General features: G+C 45.0%; 1 protein-coding gene and 2 non-coding genes across 4 annotated transcripts; all 3 read right to left on the reverse strand.

The window, feature by feature from the left end:
• Nucleotides 1-1,188: 1,188 nt before the first annotated feature.
• On the reverse strand, nt 1,189-20,015 carry LOC129816619 (splicing factor 3B subunit 1-like). Of its 2 annotated transcripts, XM_055871328.1 has the most exons (23): nt 19,970-20,015; nt 18,997-19,172; nt 18,642-18,743; nt 18,305-18,419; nt 15,425-15,504; nt 14,509-14,727; nt 13,791-14,259; nt 13,446-13,567; nt 12,795-13,094; nt 12,383-12,562; nt 12,197-12,283; nt 11,630-11,900; nt 10,808-10,953; nt 10,115-10,261; nt 9,725-9,850; nt 9,219-9,440; nt 7,811-7,993; nt 6,182-6,293; nt 5,318-5,438; nt 4,943-5,074; nt 4,464-4,736; nt 3,793-4,009; nt 1,189-2,112 (listed from the first exon to the last, which is right to left on the reverse strand). In XM_055871328.1, the coding sequence occupies exons 1-23, from the start codon at nt 19,995-19,997 to the stop codon at nt 1,954-1,956; spliced, it is 3,987 nt and encodes a 1,328-aa protein (XP_055727303.1). In that variant the 5' UTR covers nt 19,998-20,015; the 3' UTR covers nt 1,189-1,953. The 2 variants fall into 2 exon arrangements, with proteins under 2 accessions (XP_055727303.1, XP_055727305.1); XM_055871330.1 differs by lacking the exons at nt 18,305-18,419; nt 18,642-18,743; nt 18,997-19,172; nt 19,970-20,015 and adding an exon at nt 15,873-18,273.
• On the reverse strand, nt 8,197-8,266 carry LOC129817070 (small nucleolar RNA R38). The gene has a single exon (XR_008753657.1). It is a non-coding gene; the product is annotated as a small nucleolar RNA R38 (small nucleolar RNA).
• LOC129817068 (small nucleolar RNA SNORD15) lies at nt 13,206-13,355 on the reverse strand. Its single transcript, XR_008753655.1, has one exon. It is a non-coding gene; the product is annotated as a small nucleolar RNA SNORD15 (small nucleolar RNA).
• Nucleotides 20,016-20,751: the final 736 nt, after the last annotated feature.

The raw sequence follows: 20,751 nt of genomic DNA on the forward strand, positions 1-20,751 counted from the left end.
ATAGCACGTTATGAGAGCATTTTCACAAGCCTAACTCTTTTCCTAACCATAACCTAATTCTCCTAACCATAACCTAATTCTTCTAACCGGCTACGAAAAAGTCAATTCCGGTCGTAGCTGTATCCAAGTGGCGTATTTTATGAAATCTCTTCAGTTTAGATACAAGTGTTGTTCCTCTGACGTGAACCCTGAGGGTATCCCACAGACATATAGGGCCTGTTTCGTGGACACAGAAAAAGTATCGTTCTGAACTAAAAAGCATGTTCTATAGAAATTCTCAATTGAAAGTATTGGTTAGTACTAATATATAATATGGTGTCAGCCCAATAAACAACATATAGCCATCTTTATGGAAGAAAGCACAGTAAGCATTAGTTTCCATTTCAACAGCACAGGGCTAACTACCCAGAGGGCCCCTTCTCCTCGGTCTACTGTTTGTCTCAGGATGGCAGGGCTGATAATGGAACAAAATGGGTTTAAGGTTTCCTTTGATTAACATTTCTGAATAAGCGGTAGCCTTTGAAATGTAATGTAGTGGCATTTCTGGATGAAATGTACATTTCAGTCATTTGACAGATACTTTCCCAGAGCGACTAACAGGATACATTAGGGTTCAGTGCCTTGCTCAAGGGCAGTTCGATTTTTCACCTAGTCGGGTCGGTGATCTAAACCAGCGACCTTTTGGTTACTGTCCCAACACTCTTAACCGCTAGGCTACCTGCCCAAATATAGGTAATTTGGTGTGGTTGATATTCTACACCTGCTTGTGTACATTTACCTGCAGTAAAAACAATCATTCATTTTAACCTAGTGCCTGTGGAACATGAGGTTGTGACATTAAACAAAGTGGCGAAGGTGATCCGTATGGAACTGGAATCTGGAGAATGCTGGTGTGTTCCCACATATTCCACAACAAGTTATTCTACCCATAAGGTTCTAGCTATAGGGGAAAAAGTTGGTACTTTGCATAGACTGCTTTCCATCTAGCATATTATCACTCCTATGAGAAGACATGTCTCGTGCTTTATTTTTGACTAACTCAAAATAAAGCACGTGGACATTTATTTTATACACAAACATTTATTTATTCAAATAAAGCAACATTCTGATAAGAACAAAGGGGTGATCACTGATAGGTGAGCAGAGGATTGAGAAGGAATGGCCGTTACAGAGGACAGTACACAAAAACAATGACAATATTTTAAAGAACTTCAAAACTCACTGACTTGCTTTTCCATTCGTTAACATGGCTAACTTACATCCTGCACGTCACTGTACTGCATGTGTCGATCATTCCTTATGGAAATTATAAAAGAAATAAAACAATACATAAGCTCTAAGAAAAGTTTCAGTTTTATATTTCTTTCTCCCTAATCATATACTGTTTTTATTTGATTAAAAATGTATCTGGGGCCACAGACACTGTGGCTATGTTGGACACACCCACTACAAAGACAGAGGGGCTAAATAATACAAAAAAATGGACCAAGTCCTATCTACACACCAAGAGAGATAGTACGAAAAATGAAAAGAGAGAGGAGATGAAAGAGAGGAGATGAAAGAGAGGAGGGAAAGGGGAAAAGATCAGCAGAGAGCGAGTGAACGGAGAAAGAGAGAGCGTGAACAGAGATAGAAAGAGATCGTGAACAGAGAGAGAGATCGTGAACAGAGAGAAAGAGATCGTGAACAGAGAGAAAGAGATCGTGAACAGAGAGAAAGAGATCGTGAACAGAGAGATAGAAAGAGAGAGAGCGTGAACAGAGAGAGAGAAAGAGAGAGAGGGTGAACAGAGAGAGAGAAAGAGAGAGAGGGCGTGAACAGAGAGAGTGAAGAGAGAGAGGGCGTGAACAGAGAGAGTGAAGAGAGAGAGAGAAAGAGCGTGAACAGAGAGAGAGTGAAGAGAGAGAGAGCGTGAACAGAGAGAGAAAGAGAGAGAGTGAACAGAGAGCAGAATCACAGGAAGTACTCCAGCTCATAGCGGAGGTAAGGGTTCTTCTCATCGTTGTAGACGTGGGGGTAGTGAGCGATCAGAGCATCCTGGGAACCGATGTAGATCGAGTTATAGATCTTCCAGTAGACGTCTCGGACCTTCCTGGCTGGGTGGAAGAGACCCTGGAGAGAGGAGACAAGGTTAGAGAGCATTACCAACTCAACGGCTGCACTTACAGTGCTAGTATCATTATGGCTTATTTGTTTAGGCATTTTTTGTTGAGGGGGTTACAGGTACATCATCTCTGCACATTTTTAAGTTAATAAAACATGTACCTGTAGGTAAGAAATATATAGAGTTTAATAATAATATATTCAGTATAAAACAGGAAAAAACTAAAATGTAGACCTCCACCCCAATCACCCATCATGTTCCCATTCAAGCCCCCCCCCAAACACCCCCGGAAACCATGTTTTCCATCGCTTCCCACAAGGTGTGTTGCTTTTTATGAAATACACTACATGACCAAAAGTATGTGGACACCTGCTCGTAAAACATCTCATTCCAAAATCATGAGCATTAATATGGAGTTGTTCCCGCCTTTGCTGCCACAACAGCCTCCACTCTTCTGGGAAGGCTTTCCACTAGATGTTGGAACATTGCTACGCAACTGGATTAGTGAGGTCAGCACTGACGCTGGGTGATTAGGCCTGGCTCGCAGTCTGCGTTACAATTCATCCCAAAGGTGTTCGATGGAGTTGAGGTCAGGCCTCTGTGCAGGCCAGTCAAGACCTTCCACACCGATCTCGACAAACTATTGTTGTATGGACCTGGCTTTGTGCACGGGGGCATTGTCATGCTGAATCAGGAAAGGGCCTTCCGCAAACTGTTGCCACAAAGTTGGAAACACAGAATCATCTAGAATGTCATTGTATTCTGTAGCATTAAGATTTCCCACCAATGGAACTAAGGGACCCGAACCAGGAAAAACAGCCCCAGCCCTCCTCCACCAAACTTTACAGTTGGCACTATGCAATGGGACAGGTAGCATGTTCCTGGCATCCGCCAAACCCAAATTAGTCCCAGATGGTGAAGCTTGATTCATCACTGCAGAGAACACATTTCCACTGCTCAAGAGTCCAATGGCGGCGAGCTTTACACATTTCCAACCGCCGCTTGGCATTACACATGGTGACCGTAGGCTTGTGTTGTGGCAGCTCGGGTGTGGAAACCCATTTTATGAATCTCCGACAAACAGTTATTGTGCTGACGTTGCTTCCAGAGGCACTTTGGAACTTGGTAGTGAGTGTGGCAAATGAGGACAGATGATTTTTACACCCTAAGCGCCTACCACTTTGCGGCTGAGCCGTTGTTGCTCCTAGACGTTTCCACTTCACAATAACAGCACTTCCAGTTGGACCGGGGAAGCTCTAGCAGGGCAGAAATTTGACGAACTGACTTGTTGGAAAGGTGGCACGTTGAAGGTCACGGAGCTCTTCAGTAAGGTCATTCTTCTGCCAATGTTTGTCTATGGAGATTGCATGGCTGTGTGCCCAATTTTATACACCTGTCAGCAACGGGTGCGGCTGAAATAGCTGAATCCACTCAATTGAATGGGTGTCCACATACTTTTGTATATATAGTGTATCCACCGCAGTTTGTTCACGGACTTCATAACGGTATGTTGCTGTTGATAGTGATATCACTTTTTACATCTTAAATCTTTCTGAACATTTTATGTTAATTCTCAACACTCAACACTATTCTAGAATGATACTTGTCATCTAGTAGCAGATAGTAGTCAATCGGCTCCCTGTCTGTCAGAGCAAGGAGATGAGTGATGTAGTATCAGTCAGGTTTACCTGCAGGCAATACTGCAGCATGCGGCAGGGGCCGATCGCCACCCTGAGACCCTCCAGGGCCCCCATGACAGCCTGGATTACATGGGGCGACGTCTCAAACACGTTGGGCCACACGTAGTTCAACAAGTGGTTAAGGGAGTCCTCACAGCCGAAGCCGTAGACGCCCAGGGACATGTGCTGCACCACGGCACTGGCTGTCTGTCTGTGGACCAGGTCTCTGCAAGGAGGAGGAAGAGGGTTACCATGGAGCCAGTCCAAAGGTGCAAAGCAGCAGGTGGGGTCTACTATATATTCTACTTCCGTGGAGGAAATCCACAATGAATGACACTTGACTTTTCATTTGTAACCAACAGGTGCAGGGTGAGAACAGAAGTGAACTGGATGTCAGATCTGCCAGTTCTGTGTCCATCTTGTGAAGCACTAGTCCTGATCTGACCACGGATCAGTCCAACAGGCGACAATGATTTGCAGGCATGTTACAGCACATTCAACCGAGTGATCCCTAACTGTTACAGACAGAGCTGATCTTGGACAGGATCGTGTGGCTATGTAGCTTGATGCATTTACAATACTTGGAAAATGTTATGTTTCTAGTTTATTCACTACAGGGTTACTGTGACTTTAGTCAGCCCACCTGACTGATTGTTAGTTATAATGTTTGGTCCTCTCACCTGTCCATCAGTGCGTCCTCCAGCAGGGGAGTGACAGCATAGATGTAGTCCTTGCCCATCTCCCCGATGTACTCAAACAGGAAGGACAGGGACTTGAGCACGCCGTTCTGCACGTTGAGCTCAGGCACGCGGTACTCGTTCATGAGGGCGGGGAGCACGGTGAAAGGAGAACAGGTCTCAGCCACGATGGCGATGGCTACGGTGGTACACACTCTGTTCTGACGCTCCTGAACCTTCAGGTTGTTGAGTAGTGTGGCCAGCACGTCATGGGGTCTGGAGGGGTGGAGAGGTCAATGATAGGCTAAATATATACTGGTTACCATGACAGTAACAGGTGAAGTATCAACAAGCATCATTATAATACAACTTTGAGACAACATTTTTCATGGACGCTCAGAAACCCTAATAAATGTGCAGTAATGGAGATCAACAACTCTTGAGAGAAGTATTGGGCAGTAGCCAGAGACAGGAGGACTCACCCGATAGCCTTGGCGATGTATCCAAAGGTGTTGACGGTGGCTCTGCGGATGGCCTTCTTGTGGGCCTTGAGGAGCTCCAGCAGCTCAAAGCAGATACGCATCCACTCCCTGGCCGACACGTACTCAGCACCCCTACACAGACAGACCAGGGTAGGAGTTACAACATTGTTAATGAAACATCTACTATTATACCATATTTACACATATGGTTACGAGTCAAATATTGGAATTTACTAGTGAATGTGTGTAAAAGATTGGACTGTACTGGTGAATGTGTGAGTCATAGATTCACACTAATGTAGTCCAATCTTTCAAAGATTGGACTTTACTAGTGAATATCTGTATGTGTGTGTGATTCCTTTGCTACAGACATACCTGTCAGCAATCCTGCCCACCAGGTCAATACAGTTCTCCTGCACCTTCTCATGTCTGTTCTTCAAGATGGGTGTCAGCCGAGGTAGCAGGTCTTTGATTGGTGGAGTCATCTTGTGCATACCTGAGTGACAGCACAGACAACCAATCAGCTCTCTGGAAGCATATCACCAAGTGGTAACACCTCTACTATCCTAACTTAAGCATAACCACTCTTATAGGATTACTGCTGTTAAACCAGCCCAATACTTGTTCTTCACTGAACTCAACGAACACAAGTCATTCACAGGCATCTCTCTTCCCACTGGAGCACTTTCTCAAATGATTTCAGCCCGTCTTAGGAAGTGAGAGGGCTAAATTAGTGGGCTGAGAGTGTATGGAGCTACAAGACAGAGATTGGAGAGCATTTTGGTAAATAATTTAATTTAATTTTACCTTTATTTAACTAGGCAAGTCAGTTAAGAACAAATTCTTATTTTCAATGACGGCCCAGGAACAGTTAACTGCCTTGTTCAGGGGCAGAACGACAGACTTTAACCTTTAACCTCCGGGATTCCATCTTTCAACCTTTCGGTTACTAGTCCAACACTCTAACCACTAGGCTACCTGCCGCCCCAAATTACTTCTCATTTGTAACCAACAGTTGCAGGGTGAGAACAGAAGTGAACTGGAGGTCAGATCTGCCAGTTCTCATGTTGGCGTCCATCTAGTGAAGTACTAGCTCTGATCTGACCACGGACCAGTCCACCAGGCGAGAATGATTCGCAGGCATGTGACTGAACACCAAAGGGTCATCAACCTTAGTGTCAACATGCTATTGGTCAGAAGACAGGGAGTTGGAGTAGTGAGGGGGTAACGTTTACATACCGATGACATTGACGATGGCCTTGAGAGCACCAAGGATACTTCCCAGTACTTCAGGATACTCTTCTCCTAGATACTCATATAACACCACTCCCAGGTGACCCATCAGCTTCTCCTGTGGAGAGAGAGAGAGAGGGGTTTAGAAAGGGAATAAGCTTCTCCTGTGGAGGAGAGAGAGAGAAAGGGAATCAGCTTCTCCTGTGGAGAAGAGAGAAAGGGAATCAGCTTCTCCTGTGGAGGAGAGAGAGAAAGGGAATCAGCTTCTCCTGTGGAAAGCGAGAGAGAAAGGGAATCAGCTTCTCCTGTGGAGGAGAGAGAGAAAGGGAATCAGCTTCTCCTGTGGAGGAGAGAGAGAAAGGGAATCAGCTTCTCCTGTGGAGAGAGAGAGAAAGGGAATCAGCTTCTCCTGTGGAAAGAGAGAGAGAAAGGGAATCAGCTTCTCCTGTGGAAAGAGAGAGAGAAAGGAAATCAGCTTCTCCTGTGGAGGAGAGAGAAAGGGAATCAGCTTCTCCTGTGGAGGAGAGAGAGAAAGGGAATCAGCTTCTCCTGTGGAGGAGAGAGAGAAAGGGAATCAGCTTCTCCTGTGGAGGAGAGAGAGAAAGGGAATCAGCTTCTCCTGTGGAGGAGAGAGAGAAAGGGAATCAGCTTCTCCTGTGGAGGAGAGAGAGAAAGGGAATCAGCTTCTCCTGTGGAGAGAGAGAGAAAAGGAATCAGCTTCTCCTGTGGAAAGAGAGAGAAAGGGAATCAGCTTCTCCTGTGGAAAGAGAGAGAGAAAGGGAATCAGCTTCTCCTGTGGAAAGAGAGAGAGAAAGGGAATCAGCTTCTCCTGTGGAGGGGAGAGAGAAAGAAAGGGAATCAGCTTCTCCTGTGGAGGGGAGAGAGAGAGAGAAAGGGAATCAGCTTCTCCTGTGGAGGGGAGTGAGAGAGAGAAAGGGAATCAGCTTCTCCTGTGGAGGGGAGAGAGAGAGAGAAAGGGAATCAGCTTCTCCTGTGGAGGGGAGAGAGAAAGGGAATCAGCTTCTCCTGTGGAGGGGAGAGAGAAAGGGAATCAGCTTCTCCTGTGGAGGGGAGAGAGAAAGGGAATCAGCTTCTCCTGTGGAGGGGAGAGAGAAAGGGAATCAGCTTCTCCTGTGGAGGGGAGAGAGAAAGGGAATCAGCTTCTCCTGTGGAGGGGAGAGAGAAAGGGAATCAGCTTCTCCTGTGGAGGGGAGAGAGAAAGGGAATCAGCTTCTCCTGGGGAGGGGAGAGAGAAAGGGAATCAGCTTCTCCTGTGGAGGGGAGAGAGAAAGGGAATCAGCTTCTCCTGTGGAGTGGAGAGAGAAAGGGAATCAGCTTCTCCTGTGGAGGGCAGAGAGAAAGGGAATCAGCTTCTCCTGTGGAGGGCAGAGAGAAAGGGAATCAGCTTCTTCTGTGGAGGGGAGAGAGAGTGAGGTTTAGAAATGAAAGAAGAACTCCGTCAGTGAAGGTGAAATCATTGCAGTGTGTGTGTGTGTATATATATATATATATATATACACACACACACACACATACACACGTGTGAGAGAGACTGTATATATGTGTGTGTGTGCAATACGAGTGTGTGTTGGCGTGTGCATGTGCGTGTGCATGTGAGTGGTTGGGAAGACTAACCTCCTGGCAGGTCTTCATGACCACGGCGGTGCGGGAGATGAGGTCAGCAGCCTGCTGGCGGACCTTGGCGGACTTGTTGTTGAGACGCCACAGTACAGTACCACAGATCTGAGGCAGGTAGGGCTTCACCCTCTTCCCCAGGGCATTCACCACCGTGCCAAACCCGTTCAGCATCACAGAGTCCTACAGGGGTCAAAGGTCAAGTCCTACAGTCAGTCATATTCTACACAGGTAGGCTAATGACGGACTGAGCGTGTCTGTGTCCAAAATGGCATCATATAGAGTGCACTACTTTTGACCAAGGCCCAAAGAGCTCTGGTTTAAAGGGAATAGGTTGCCATTTCAGACAACAGCAGTTACCCACTCAAATCAAAATGAATCTCCCGTCAAGCCTCAGATTACCATAAATCCACACTGCTGTTCAGACAGGGATAGCTTGTTTCAGCACAGGCTTTTCCCAATGTTATACCCCGAGCCAGGTTCAGTAGGCAAACGTTCTGGGCCCGGTTTCCCAAAAGCATCTTAAGGCTAGGTTCATCATTAGAACCATCGTAGGAGCATCGTTAAATCACCGGGCTGTTTCACAAAACCATCGTTATTAACCTTGCACTTGAAAACGCTCGTAATCTAACGCCTGCCTCAGACCATTCGTAGAACAGCTAAGTGCGTCGGTAGATACTTTTGGCCCTTTATACACAGAAGACATCCTCTAAACATAGAATCACATGGTTTATCTGTCTCTGTGACCACTGTTAACTTCAGAACAAAGTCGACTACAAAAACAAAGTTGGCAATGTCTTGACAACTGATACAAACAAGTGACGTGATCTTTAAAAAAATGCTTTAAAAATATAAATAGTAGGCTATAGCTCTATGTCAATCACATTGAAATACAGTTCATTTTCAATCGAGTTCTATTTTGTTACTTCTAGACTATTGTTAGTAATTTGTGCCAATTTTTATTGGGTAAGCATTATAATAAGCCGCCTCAATATTTGCAGCCGTAGATGGTAATATCTCTTTAGGAGCTGATCCAATGTCAGTATTGACATAATTATAAATGTTACGGTAAGATTTTAACTGAGAAAGCTGATCCGAGAACAGCAATGCCTTTCTTGCAGTCTTATCAATATCGACACATACGACTGTTCTCTGTAAGGTGTTTTGAGAAATGAATGTTACACCTTAGACCATTGTAAGAAAGACGCATCGGTAAAACACTGGAAAGCCTAAGTTCCATTGCTTTTGGGAAACCCTGAAACGTTTCAGATAGAAGGGTCAGGAGCCGACCCGATTCCTTATTCTACATGTCAGAGAGGCATGATTGTTCTACATAATCCATTTCTATCTGAACGTTCCACAACATTGTACCTTGCTGAACGTGCCCCGGGCCCCCCCCGGGTCTCACCTCCGTGGTCTGTTCCTGGAAGGCGTACAGGATGCCGTCGATCAGCTGCTCCTCCAGCTTGTGGTCGATGTCAGCAGCTCCCAGGTTCCCCATGATCTTCTCTATGGTCTCCATCACCATCTTCCTGTACTGCTCTGCCTCATCCTTCAGGTCATCTACTATACGAGAGATGATCTCTGCTGCTCCCACCTTGTTGGCCAGCTCCACTGTGGTGTCCACCAGCTAGAAGATGAGCAGACACAGGGAAGAGGTTAGCTCACAGACCCCAAAAACACCAGTCATAAATCAACTATGACCGGATTTTAATGTTAGTCAGTTGTTGTATTTCATTGTATTTTGCCAGTTTATCCCATTGAGGCTAAAATATATATATATATTTTATTGTCATAAAATTGACTACAACTGATTTATGATTAGTTAAACATTTAGTTTAGATCTGTAATCAAGCCAGTCAGCATAAGGGATATGCATGGAGACGTTCGTGTTTGAGCTGTGTCTGTACCTACCTGTCTGTAGTTGCGTCTGTCCAGGGCCATCCTGTGCTGCCAGAAGTGCTTGAAGAAGGGAGGCAGGATCTCTGTCTTGATGTAGTTGGCCTCCACACCGTCAGTACCACAACACTGTTTCACCACCTGGAAGAGAGGGGGGACAACGGGGGTTAGAAACAGGCCACACATACACCAATTCAGTTTGAAGTGTAATACGTAGCATGTGTAACTTATTTTCGTTCTGGAAATGTAACCAACAGGTGCAGGGTGAGAACAGAAGTGAACTGGATGTCAGATCTGCCAGTTCTCATGTTAGTGTCCATCTAGCAAAGTACTAGCTCTGATCTGATAGGTCGAACAAGCGAGAATGAGACGAGCACACACACACACACGCGCAGGCTCCCTCACCTTGAGCACGATCTTCTTCATCTCCTCGTCAGGGGACTGGAACTCTCTGATGAGGATCAGCATGACCTCTCTGGTGTAGTAGTTAGCATACTCAGCATCCATCAGAGGGATCAGGTAGCCAATGGCCTTCAGGAACGCAGCCAGACCCTGGACACCAGAGGGGAGAGGTAAGAGTTAACTCAGTTACTGTATCCAGACAATTTTGCTGTTTTAAAGATAGATTGCTCCAATTCTACACCTTTTGCCATGGCTTATGCCGTGTTCTTATGCCATCTGAGTGACTCAAACTTAACGTTTAAGTTCACACTAAAAACACTTAAGTGTCCCAAACTTTTTTGCTTCTATAATTATTGTTATGTACATCATATTTTCTTTGTATTATAATGCACATCATATTTTGTGGGGTGGCGGCCACTATTGAATTACTATAGGGGAAACACTGGTATCTATACAGGCAAGGTCCTGAAATGAAGTTGTATTGTGATGTCATGTAACCTTGTTTGTATTAACCTGTTAACTGTTTTAGGAATGTAACCAACAGGTGCAGGGTGAGAACAGAGGTGAACTGGATGTCAGATCTGCCAGTTCTCATGTTGGCGTCCACCAAGTGAAGTACTAGCTCTGATCTGACCACGTACCGGTCCAACAGGCGAGAATGATTCGCTGGCATGTGACAAAGCATTGTGTCCTCACCTTTCCTCTGTGCTGTCGGATACCCTTCCACAGGGGTTTGAGTACGGAGTCAAAGGACTCGATACCGTAGGGCGTGGCAGCCTCAGCCAGGGCGGCGATGGCCAGGGCACTGATGGTCCGCACCTTCTGCTGCTCATCTACTAGACCTGAGGGGGGCAGACACGGCGGAGGTCAGATCATCATATATGTTATCCTTCTTTGTAAAGTGTATTGTGGCCATGTTATCCTTCTTTGTAAAGTGTATTGTGGCCATGTTATCCTTCTTTGTAAAGTGTATTGTGGCCATGTTATCCTTCTTTGTAAAGTGTATTGTGGCCATGTTATCCTTCTTTGTAAAGTGTATTGTGGCCATGTTATCCTTCTTTGTAAAGTGTATTGTGACCAACAATGCACGTTAAAAAAAACTTGAAATGTCAACCCTCGCACCCTAGATACTAGAAAACTAAACTACTTGAGTCAAATATACTAGTCACTCCTAAATATAACTAATGTACTATTACTAGAAAACTAAACTACTTGAGTCAAATATACTAGTCACTCCTAAATATAACTAATGTACTATAACTAGAAAACTAAACTACTTGAGTCAAATATACTAGTCACTCCTAAATATAACTAATGTACTATTACTAGAAAACTAAACTACTTGAGTCAAATATACTAGTCACTCCTAAATATAACTAATGTACTATAACTAGAAAACTAAACTACTTGAGTCAAATATACTAGTCACTCCTAAATATAACTAATGTACTATAACTAGAAAACTAAACTACCCCCTCAGGTCCAACAGCATCCTCAGGCAGTGGCCCCTCCCCTCACCATGCTCGATGATCTCCACCAGACTCCTCAGATGGGGCAGGATGGCACAGCCCATGAGGATGGCAATCTGCTGGACAATCTTGATGCCCGTGTGGCGGGCCTGCCAAGACTTCTTGCTCTTACACACAGCTTTGAGGAAAGGCAAGAGGGAGGGGATACCCAGAGCGGACGCTACGACAGCAAAAGCTCTTGCTGTTGTATTTCTGACGTATTCATCCATGTTGTCAATATCAGGTCTCATAGTGGAGATCATAGTGGCCAGGCCGGCAGCCTAGAGGGGGAGGGAGGAAGGGAGGGTAAGAGATCAACTAAGATTAATAGGTGTTTATGATACTGCTTGCATAGACATCCTAAGTATAATTTTCTAATGTGATTTCAGGTCAAATTGTAGTAGCTACTTGCTTTACGAATGTAACCTACGGGTACAAGGTGAGAACAGAAATTAACTGGATGTCAGACCGGCTACCGAAGTACCAGCCCTGATCTGACCAAGGACCGGTCCAACAGGCATACGACCCAACTGTGGTGGGTGTGTGAGTACATTATAGGGCTGGAAGTGGGGCTCACCTTGGCCAAATTAGAGATGATCTCTCTGCCTTCCACTCTGGCGTAGTAATCTTCATCAATCAGCAGCGGCTCAATCACCACCAGGATCTGGGCACAGAGAGTCAATTAGTGAGGGCCAATCTCGGCACAGGAGACATAATGTAAACCGAGTCAGTGAGTCCCTCGCTCTCACACACAACGACCCACCTTGTGTACATATGGGCGGACGAGATCGTCCAGCTTGTAGAGGATGCGGTCGATGACCTTGACCAGCAGGTGGCGCTCCTGGTCCTCCAGAGTAGGAGACATGAGCAGGGGCAGGATCTGGTTGAACAGGGGCCCTGCTCCAAACTCCCTCGCCTTGTCTGTGATCTGACGCAGGGCAGCCTGAGGAGACACGCAAGGGGGTTAGACTGGACGGTTGACTTTTCAGTGGGGAGAGTTATACACAAAAAGGAAGATGGCGCTAAGTCTATAGAGATGAAAAGTAACACTAGATAGGCCTATGTCAAACCTTCATAAATGAGATTGTGCTGATAATGGCAGCCATCTTGGTCAGGGAAATGTTCCATTAAATTCTGTGGTCAAGAATATGAGGACAGTTGGTATCTGGTCTCACCTTTCTCATGGGAGGTGTTCCGTTCTTGATCTTCAGCAGCAGTTTCATGATCTTACGCTCCTTCTGTTCCTCTGGGCTCAGAGTGGACTCATCCACCTCAACCAGCAGTTTGTCAAAGTACTGAATGTCGTCTGGTTTGAGGAAGGGCAGGTTCCCACTGGGCTGGTCGTTGATCTGCTTCATGGAGCGGTCCTCCTGCTGCATATGGAAGCCCGTCATGCCCCCCATGGGGGTGGGGGTGGCAGACAGCTTCCGGGCCGGGGTACGGATGGGCACATAGCCTGCTGGTGGGGGAAGGACCTGTGGAGGGAGGTGGGGGATGAAACGTTAGTACTGTTCATTTCTCACACTTTAGTGATTCACGTTATTTACTTCAGTTCCATTCACTCTTTCCCTGTACTGGAATTGAGCCCTTCTCAGACAAATGCCTCGATGTCTTCAACTGAAGAGACACGCTGCTGTGGGGATCCCAACCCAGAGACACAGAACGTGACCCTGGCGAAGTGACCCAAAGAGACAGAATGTGTCCCGTTCCAACTCGCCATTGTATCATCACCGAAGACCATTCAATCACTTAATACAGATACTGCATTTGATGTGACAAGTGACGGTTGAGCTCTATTTCTCCAATGTGCTGGAGAGTGTGTGTACCTTGTATCCTTCTGGGAACATGGCATCCAGCTCATCGTCTGTGAGAGGTCGGTTCCTCTCGTCTATCTCCCTCTCCCAACGCCAGGCCTGCAGCTGCTCTGGGGTCATGCTCATCAGGTGACCTGACAGGATAGGAAACGCATGCATAATGTAAACATGCCTCAATAACCCAGTATCATGACTTAGTGGAACATTCTACTACTTCTATTCCTACTACTAGTAAATTAACAACAGGTACATAATATCAATTCACCAACAGTTATCAGTGTTAAATGAAATTCTACCTCTAAGGAATTTAAAATGGGTTTCAAAGGCCTGGCAGGAAGGCTAGGTGATTAACAGTACCTGGAGAAGGAGTGGCCATATTCATGGCAGGGGTTCCGATGGGAGTTTTCCCAGGGGTCATCAGTGGGGTGGAAGAGCCCATCTGGCTGGCGGGGGTCTCGTCCCAACGGGACTTCCTTTTACTGGCCCCGGGGGTGGGGGTCTCTCCCACTGACTCGTCTCCTCTGTCTGTACGGGGGGTCTCGGCCCAACCACTTCCATGACCAGGGGTCTCCCTCTCCGTCTTGGGGGTTTCGTCCCATCGGTTTTTTCGCACGCTGCCTGTGGCTCCCCCGTGTCCAGGGGTGGTGTGTCCCGGTGTGTCCCCTCTTCCTGGTGTAGCTGCTCCAGCTGGGGTGTGGCTAGGGGTGGGGTCCCACATTCGGGAGCTGGGGGTGGCCCCTGGGGTCTCACTGCCCTTGTTCCTTCCTGGGGTCTCGTCCCAGCGGCTGTTGGAGGGGGTGTGGCCAGGTGTGTGTCCTGGGGTCTGCTGTATGTGTGGTGGGGGGTGTCCAGGAATAAAGGGCTCAGTGAGTTCCAACAGTACAGAAATGTAAACTGGAGAAGCACGGTTGAGTTACTTTGTTCCACTAGGATCTTAAAACGGCACATTTTAAGTCAAGGCAAATAAACTGCCCCAAAAACACTTCTATATCATTTGCTGATCGAACACCAGACCAAAAAATAATAATTGTAAGGATACAAACTGGATCTGATGAACTAAGATAATAAGTTTTACCTCAGCAGCCTGATCGGCCTGGTCCCAGCTGGACATCTTCTTAGGTGTGCCGGCGTTGCTGGGGGTTCCTGATTGGTCCTGTTTCTCGGCCGTCTGGTCCCAGCGGCGTTTTCGCTTTGCGGCGGCGGCAGCAGCAGCAGCCTGGGAGGCAGCAGAGCCGTTGACAGCCTTCAGGTCTCCTGTTTTGGCCTTCTCTGCCATCTGCTGACGGATCTCTTTCTGCATGGAGGGAGACCGTGAGAACACAAAGGATAAACACAACAGGGGAAAGTTTCCTGTGGGATTTGTAGGACTTATTTCTATTGTAGGCAACGATACACCACACTGAACAATACAATTTCATTGTGTGGGTGTATTTATTATAAACTGAGTGGTTGGAGCCCTGAAGACTGATTGTTTGAAAGCCATGGTATATCAGACTGTATTCCACAGGTATGACAAAACATTACTATTACTTTTCTAATTACATTAGTAACCAGTTATAAAAGCAATAAGGCACCTCAGGGGTTTGTGGGATATGGCCAATATACCACGGCTAAGGGCTGTATCCAGGAACTCAGTGTTGCGAAGTGCATAAAAACAGCTATTAGCCATGGTATATTGGCCATATACCACACCCACTCTGGCCCCATTGCCTAATTATATCCTTTCTAGACACACAGTACTCAGAAACATGACCTCAAGACAAAGCCATGCCCTTGGTCTAAAGTAGTGTTTACCAACCCTGGTCCTCCAGTACCCCCACCAGAACACATTTTCATTGTAGCCCCAGACAAACACACCTCCTTCAGCTCATTGAGGGCTTGGTGATTAGTTGACAAGTTGAATCATGTGTGCTTATCCAGGGTTACAATAAAAATGTGTACTGTCGGGGGTACTCGAGGACCACAAAGGGGGTTTATGTGGTCTGTCTTACCTCCTCTTTGGTCAGGTGCTGCTCCTTCATGACGTCCATGTACGACCTGGACTGCAGCTTGGGGTCCGGCGTTTTGCCCCCTGCGCGAAAGAGCACCAACAAGACACAGGGCAGCCGATTAGAACACGCCCCCAGGACCCGGCTTCATAACACACACAGCAAGCACAACAACACAGCCAGCTCAGCTAGGCCCTCACTTTTTTCTTTAGGAAACATTTACTGGTTTAGTTCCTTAAGCTGAATCACAACAAGACAACCCTAGATACACAACATACAGACAGTCCTCTCTTGCTTGCCTTACATACAAACATAGCTGTCTAAAAAGAAAACAGGCAGATACATTGAGAAACAGCGGAGGTTGTGTTCTCTTTCTTTTAAGGAGATAACAGGAGAGGATAAAGCCATCACTGATGCAGGGGTCCTGGGCTGTGCTCTCCAGAATACGTACACTTTCAGTGCCAAGGGTCCTTCTGCAGTCAGACTTCAACCGGCAGAAAAGAAGCCTAGAAAATGTCTCTTTACCATTAGTAACACTTTGGAAAAGGGTTGGAACTCACACACATAAGCATACCACCTGTGATTTGTTTTTTACGTCACAAAAGAAAAATCCTCCTGGGGCTCAAACTTCATAATTAAAATATTCCCCAGAGTGCGAATTACTGATAGCATTTTAAGAAAATGAAGTCAAGATTTTTTTTAACCAAATCTAGGAATGTTCTGTGAGATAAATGTGTAGCTACTTTATGTAACCCAGGGCAGGGAGAGTATATCTATATATGTAGTTACACGTATACCTGAGGGGCAGTGGAGGCAACTTTTAGATCCATACGATCAATACCTTAGTTTCAGGGGAACAGGCCACATGCTACTGAACCGTTGCTAGTTTGACCTTGGAGTCCACTGCTATTCCAACTTCCTAAATGTAGATCTTGACTTCCTTTTTAGAAAAATGTTTTAAAAATATATATACTATGAATTACAAGATAAATCTAAAGCAAAAGACCACCATAAAATGGCAGAGGTTTCAATTTAATTCTATAAAATGAAGTCTTTGGTAGAAGACAAAATAAAAGGTTGTTGGGGTAGAGGTTTGTTGAGGTATAGCTGCTTTTCCCCCACCCAGACAGACAACCAGCCAGTGGACCCTGACAAAACTGACAAGCGCACACTTCTGTCTGTTCACCATAACCTACACAGGATGAGTTGCTGCACCCTTAAGAGACTGCAGTACAGGACTGGCAAAGCAGTACTGCTGTAGGAGAGAAATTAAGGACAGTTAGTATGGGCCTGTGGAATTGCGGCACACATATTTCTTGATATGTTTCTATTTTACAAAGATGTGAAATAGAAATATATTTCCACAACATATTTGTATATGACAGAGCTGTCTACATGCAGGTTTGATACAGCCCTACCCCCAGACTACATTGAGGCACTAGGGCCAATTAAATCTCAGACCCTACAGGCAAATTGTTGCATTACAAATAAATTGTTGCAACATGTAAATAAACATACTGTAAACTTAATCTACAAGGTATGTGTTTAGTTAATCAAATGCTTAATGGCTAGTCAAGCTGTAGTCTGAGAAATAGGCCATCCTTGATTAAACTGACGGGCTATTCAGTTCATTCTAACGAACAAACATAAATTTAAGCTGGCAAGACAAACAAGTTGTAGCCAAGTTTAGGCTTTGAGAAATGTGAATATATGTAAGTGACAGCTCCTTGCCCTCTGAGAGGTAAGGGACAGGACAATACTGGAGACAAAGCCCTTTGGCCAAGGATTATACCGTCACTGTAATTCACTGTATTACTTAGACCCCTGGAGCCCAAGTTAAGATCCCCGACCAGATTTGGACTAAATTCCATTTCAAATGGGCTTGAAATCTGAGACCATAACTCACTAGTGTTGATGACAACTGCACTATAGTTTGTGTGTGTAAGTCTCATAATTGACTATGTCCTCATCTCTTCTAATGGAACTTCCCTAGCCCCTAGAAGTCTGACAAGCCTGCAGTGGTGGTAACTGACCATAAGCCTGTACAATGATACTATAGTGAAGTGAAGGAAGGGCCACTTGGAAGAAAGGGGTGGTAAAATAGCATTGCTTATTACGAGTGTTCTTGTTTTACACAGGAATACTTTAAAGCTTCAGATCTGTACCCAGGTGGGTCGGCAATCTGGGGGCATTCCTTGACTGGGAGCCAAGCTTCAGACAGCCAGCACATTTCTGGCTTCTGACTGCCTCGTGATGGGGTGGTTTGTGTGTGCGGTAATGGGGTCATTGCGTTACCGCTTACTGGGCACAGCAGGGTGCAGCACATTGTATGAGCAGGTGAATTTCCCCAAGGATAAGCATCAAATCACAAACAATTAAAAACATTTTGCTACTCACATTACCCAATACCTTTAAATTAAACCGTTCATGATATGGATAGCCACATGGGTCTGTTAACCCTTCGAGACACTCACAGCCGACCTGCCACCCATGTAGTATTAGGTATAATAGTCTGTAACCAAGACAACACCTAACCACCTCTCCCTAAAACTTATGGACCACCTTACTGGCAGAAGTTCTATTTCGCACAACTTAGTTCTGAGATGTTTACAATTATTCTCATAGACCGTTTGCCCCAAAAGCAAAGAGATATTATTGAGACAAAATGATGAGTGATAAAAGGCACCCTCGGGCCAGAAAAGATTACCAAGGAAAGGTCTTAGTCTGGGGAGCAAGCAGCTGCAAAGTGCTCGAAGGGCTAAGCAGCAAGAGGTGGGTTGGAACCCTTGAAAGGAATCCATGGGATCATGGCAGTTACAGTATAACACATAACATATATCAGGGGAGGACACTATGGAGGGAACATGGAGGGGTGAAATTTACCGTCTGCAAAGGGGTCAAGTCGCTCCGGAGAGATGATCATCTGTCGACGTCTGGCCTTGTACTCGTCTTCACGCTCTGCAATCTTAGCGGGCCGGTGTTCGGCGAACGGGTCGTACTGAGAGGAGAGACAACACAGCATGTTACAATACATGCCATCATGGTAAACATTACAGAGTTTGATAAGTAGCCATTATAAAAATGGTGTCTATGACAAAATATGAGCAGGATAATTATGGAAACCCAAAACATTAGCAGTAAGATTTGGTAAAAGGTACTCTGTCAGTTCTGAACTCCAATGTAGAATTCTACAGGAAGAGAGGAAGATGGTGTTGCGAACCTGTTCATCTGACTGTGGTATTGCATTGAGTATAGCCACTGGAGCGTGATATCCCGGTTTCTTCTGTCCAAGTAGACTCGTTGACGAGTCCTCCTCATCATCCTGAAAATAAGAGAGAGACAAGAGTCTGGTTAAGCCTAGCCATTTAAGCCAGACTCTCCCAGCTCGAGGACAACAAGACATATTGGTGTAGACAACTCCATAAAAAAAACAGACAGTGGAATAGCTGATGTCTGACCCCTAGGAAGAGAAAGAGGATGTCAGTGTTGCATATAGCAGATGACATGCAACACTTTTCCCAAGTTACAAAGAAAACATGCATCATTACATCACAGGATTTGACATCAGGACTTACATCCTCCTGTTCATTGGCCGCGATGGAGGTGACATATCCAGCGAAGCGGCTGTCGCTGCCACCGTAGATCTCCTGGTCGTAGTATCCAGTGGAGTCCAGGCCCACACCCTGATCTGCTCCCTCCTCCACCAGGGCAGCTTTCATGCCCTGGATCTCCAGGATCTGGGCCTCGATGTCTGGGGGGCAGGGGGGAAGAACAACAGTCATTGACCATCTGGGCATGTTGAAAACTATGTGCAAAAACATCACCAATGATGTCAAGCATATTACCAAATCAAATGCGATTGTACATAAATGTAAATAAATAAGCAGCAGTGACAGGTTATACATTAACTAAAATAGATGCCATTGCAACTAATTATAACGCTTGACTACCATGCTCAAATCGTGCGCTGTGTTGACAAAGTAGGACCTGCTAAATTAGTTTAAATTTTTGCTTGCCAACGACTAGATAAACCACATAGTTAGCTTTGACTATCATAGCTAGGAACTTACAGAATATCCGGCAGGGTTATTCAGTTACGTTATGTAGTTAGCATTACCTTCAACGCCATCTTAACTAGGTAGCTTTTACAACACCAGTGTGTAAATATATCTAGCCATATCAATATCATAGCAAGTCACGCATGTCTACATCTACACAAATCCCATAAATAGTATCAAGAGCACACTAATATATATATATAGAGAGAGAGATTTTTGTTTTTGAAGGCAATCATGCTTATTGAAATTCTGTATTATCTAGGTTAGCTAGCTTAGTAGTTAGCGGGACGCCATTATCTATTACGCGCCCGGCCTCGTTGCGTTTAGATTGTCAACATCATGTCACGAATGAAAATAGAGCTAAAACATATAACGTTAGCTGACTTATAAACAACAGATGCATTTTTGTCGTATATTTACTATGAAACTGACGTAAGTAAAATTAGGTTATAATATTAATTTAAAACACTTTGTAAATAAATAATCTTACCTTCGTGTGTTTTGGCGATCTTCGCCATTTTGGTGGTTCAATAAGACTGAAACCGGAAGTAAAAATTAATTAATATCCGTTCTGCAAAAATAGATGCGCAGGCATGTGTAAAACAGAGAAAAATTGCATTTCTGTCTAAATATCACAGTTCCCAGTTGCTTGAGAGGGACATATCTGAGGTTTTTAAACTTCAATTAAAATACTTAACGCCCTAAAATTAGACTGTTTGGCTATCAGAAAACGGAAAGTTTTAATATAGTGAATAAACTAACCAATTCATTGTGTTTGAAATCAAAGTAGCACTTTGAGGGAACTGTTTATAAATATATGCTGAAAATCCAAACGTAAACCACCATAGAATAGAATATATATTTGAGTTATCTATTATAAATAAACACAGGCCAGGCTGGGAGTAGCACACGGTAAACTGAAGAGAAGCGCCCCCTGGAGAAGAGGAAGTGGCCTGCTCAATGGCCCATTACTGGTACCTGAGATATTGATATCAATCACTCTGGCATACTTACGCACATTGGTTAGCTGAAGTTTCTCTAGAAACTAGCTTTAATTCTAAATTACCATTTTATAATTATATTATTAATACAGTCAATGTTATTACAATATGCTTGGCCAGATATGCAGTTCACTCGTAAAAGCATAATCTGTCTCCATATCACATTACTCAGTCAGAAGCATTACAAGAACCATGCTATGGGGAAGAACTATCGGCAGGGGATGAAAATATACAGTGACGGTTTTGACACACTATTTGTCAATAAACAGAG

Source organism: Salvelinus fontinalis, chromosome 19, assembly GCF_029448725.1.
Source record: "Salvelinus fontinalis isolate EN_2023a chromosome 19, ASM2944872v1, whole genome shotgun sequence".
Taxonomy (NCBI): Eukaryota; Metazoa; Chordata; class Actinopteri; order Salmoniformes; family Salmonidae; genus Salvelinus; species Salvelinus fontinalis.

Bases quoted from the DNA above. Each gene is read 5' to 3' on its own strand.
- LOC129816619 (XM_055871328.1), bottom strand. From the start codon at position 19,997: ATGGCGAAGATCGCCAAAACACACGAAG. The intron at 19,173-19,969 runs GTAAGATTATTT...CCTGCCCCCCAG, and splicing joins GATCGCCAAAACACACGAAG to ACATCGAGGCCCAGATCCTG. The intron at 2,113-3,792 runs GTAAACCTGACT...TCCTCTCTCCAG, and splicing joins TGCTGCAGTATTGCCTGCAG to GGTCTCTTCCACCCAGCCAG.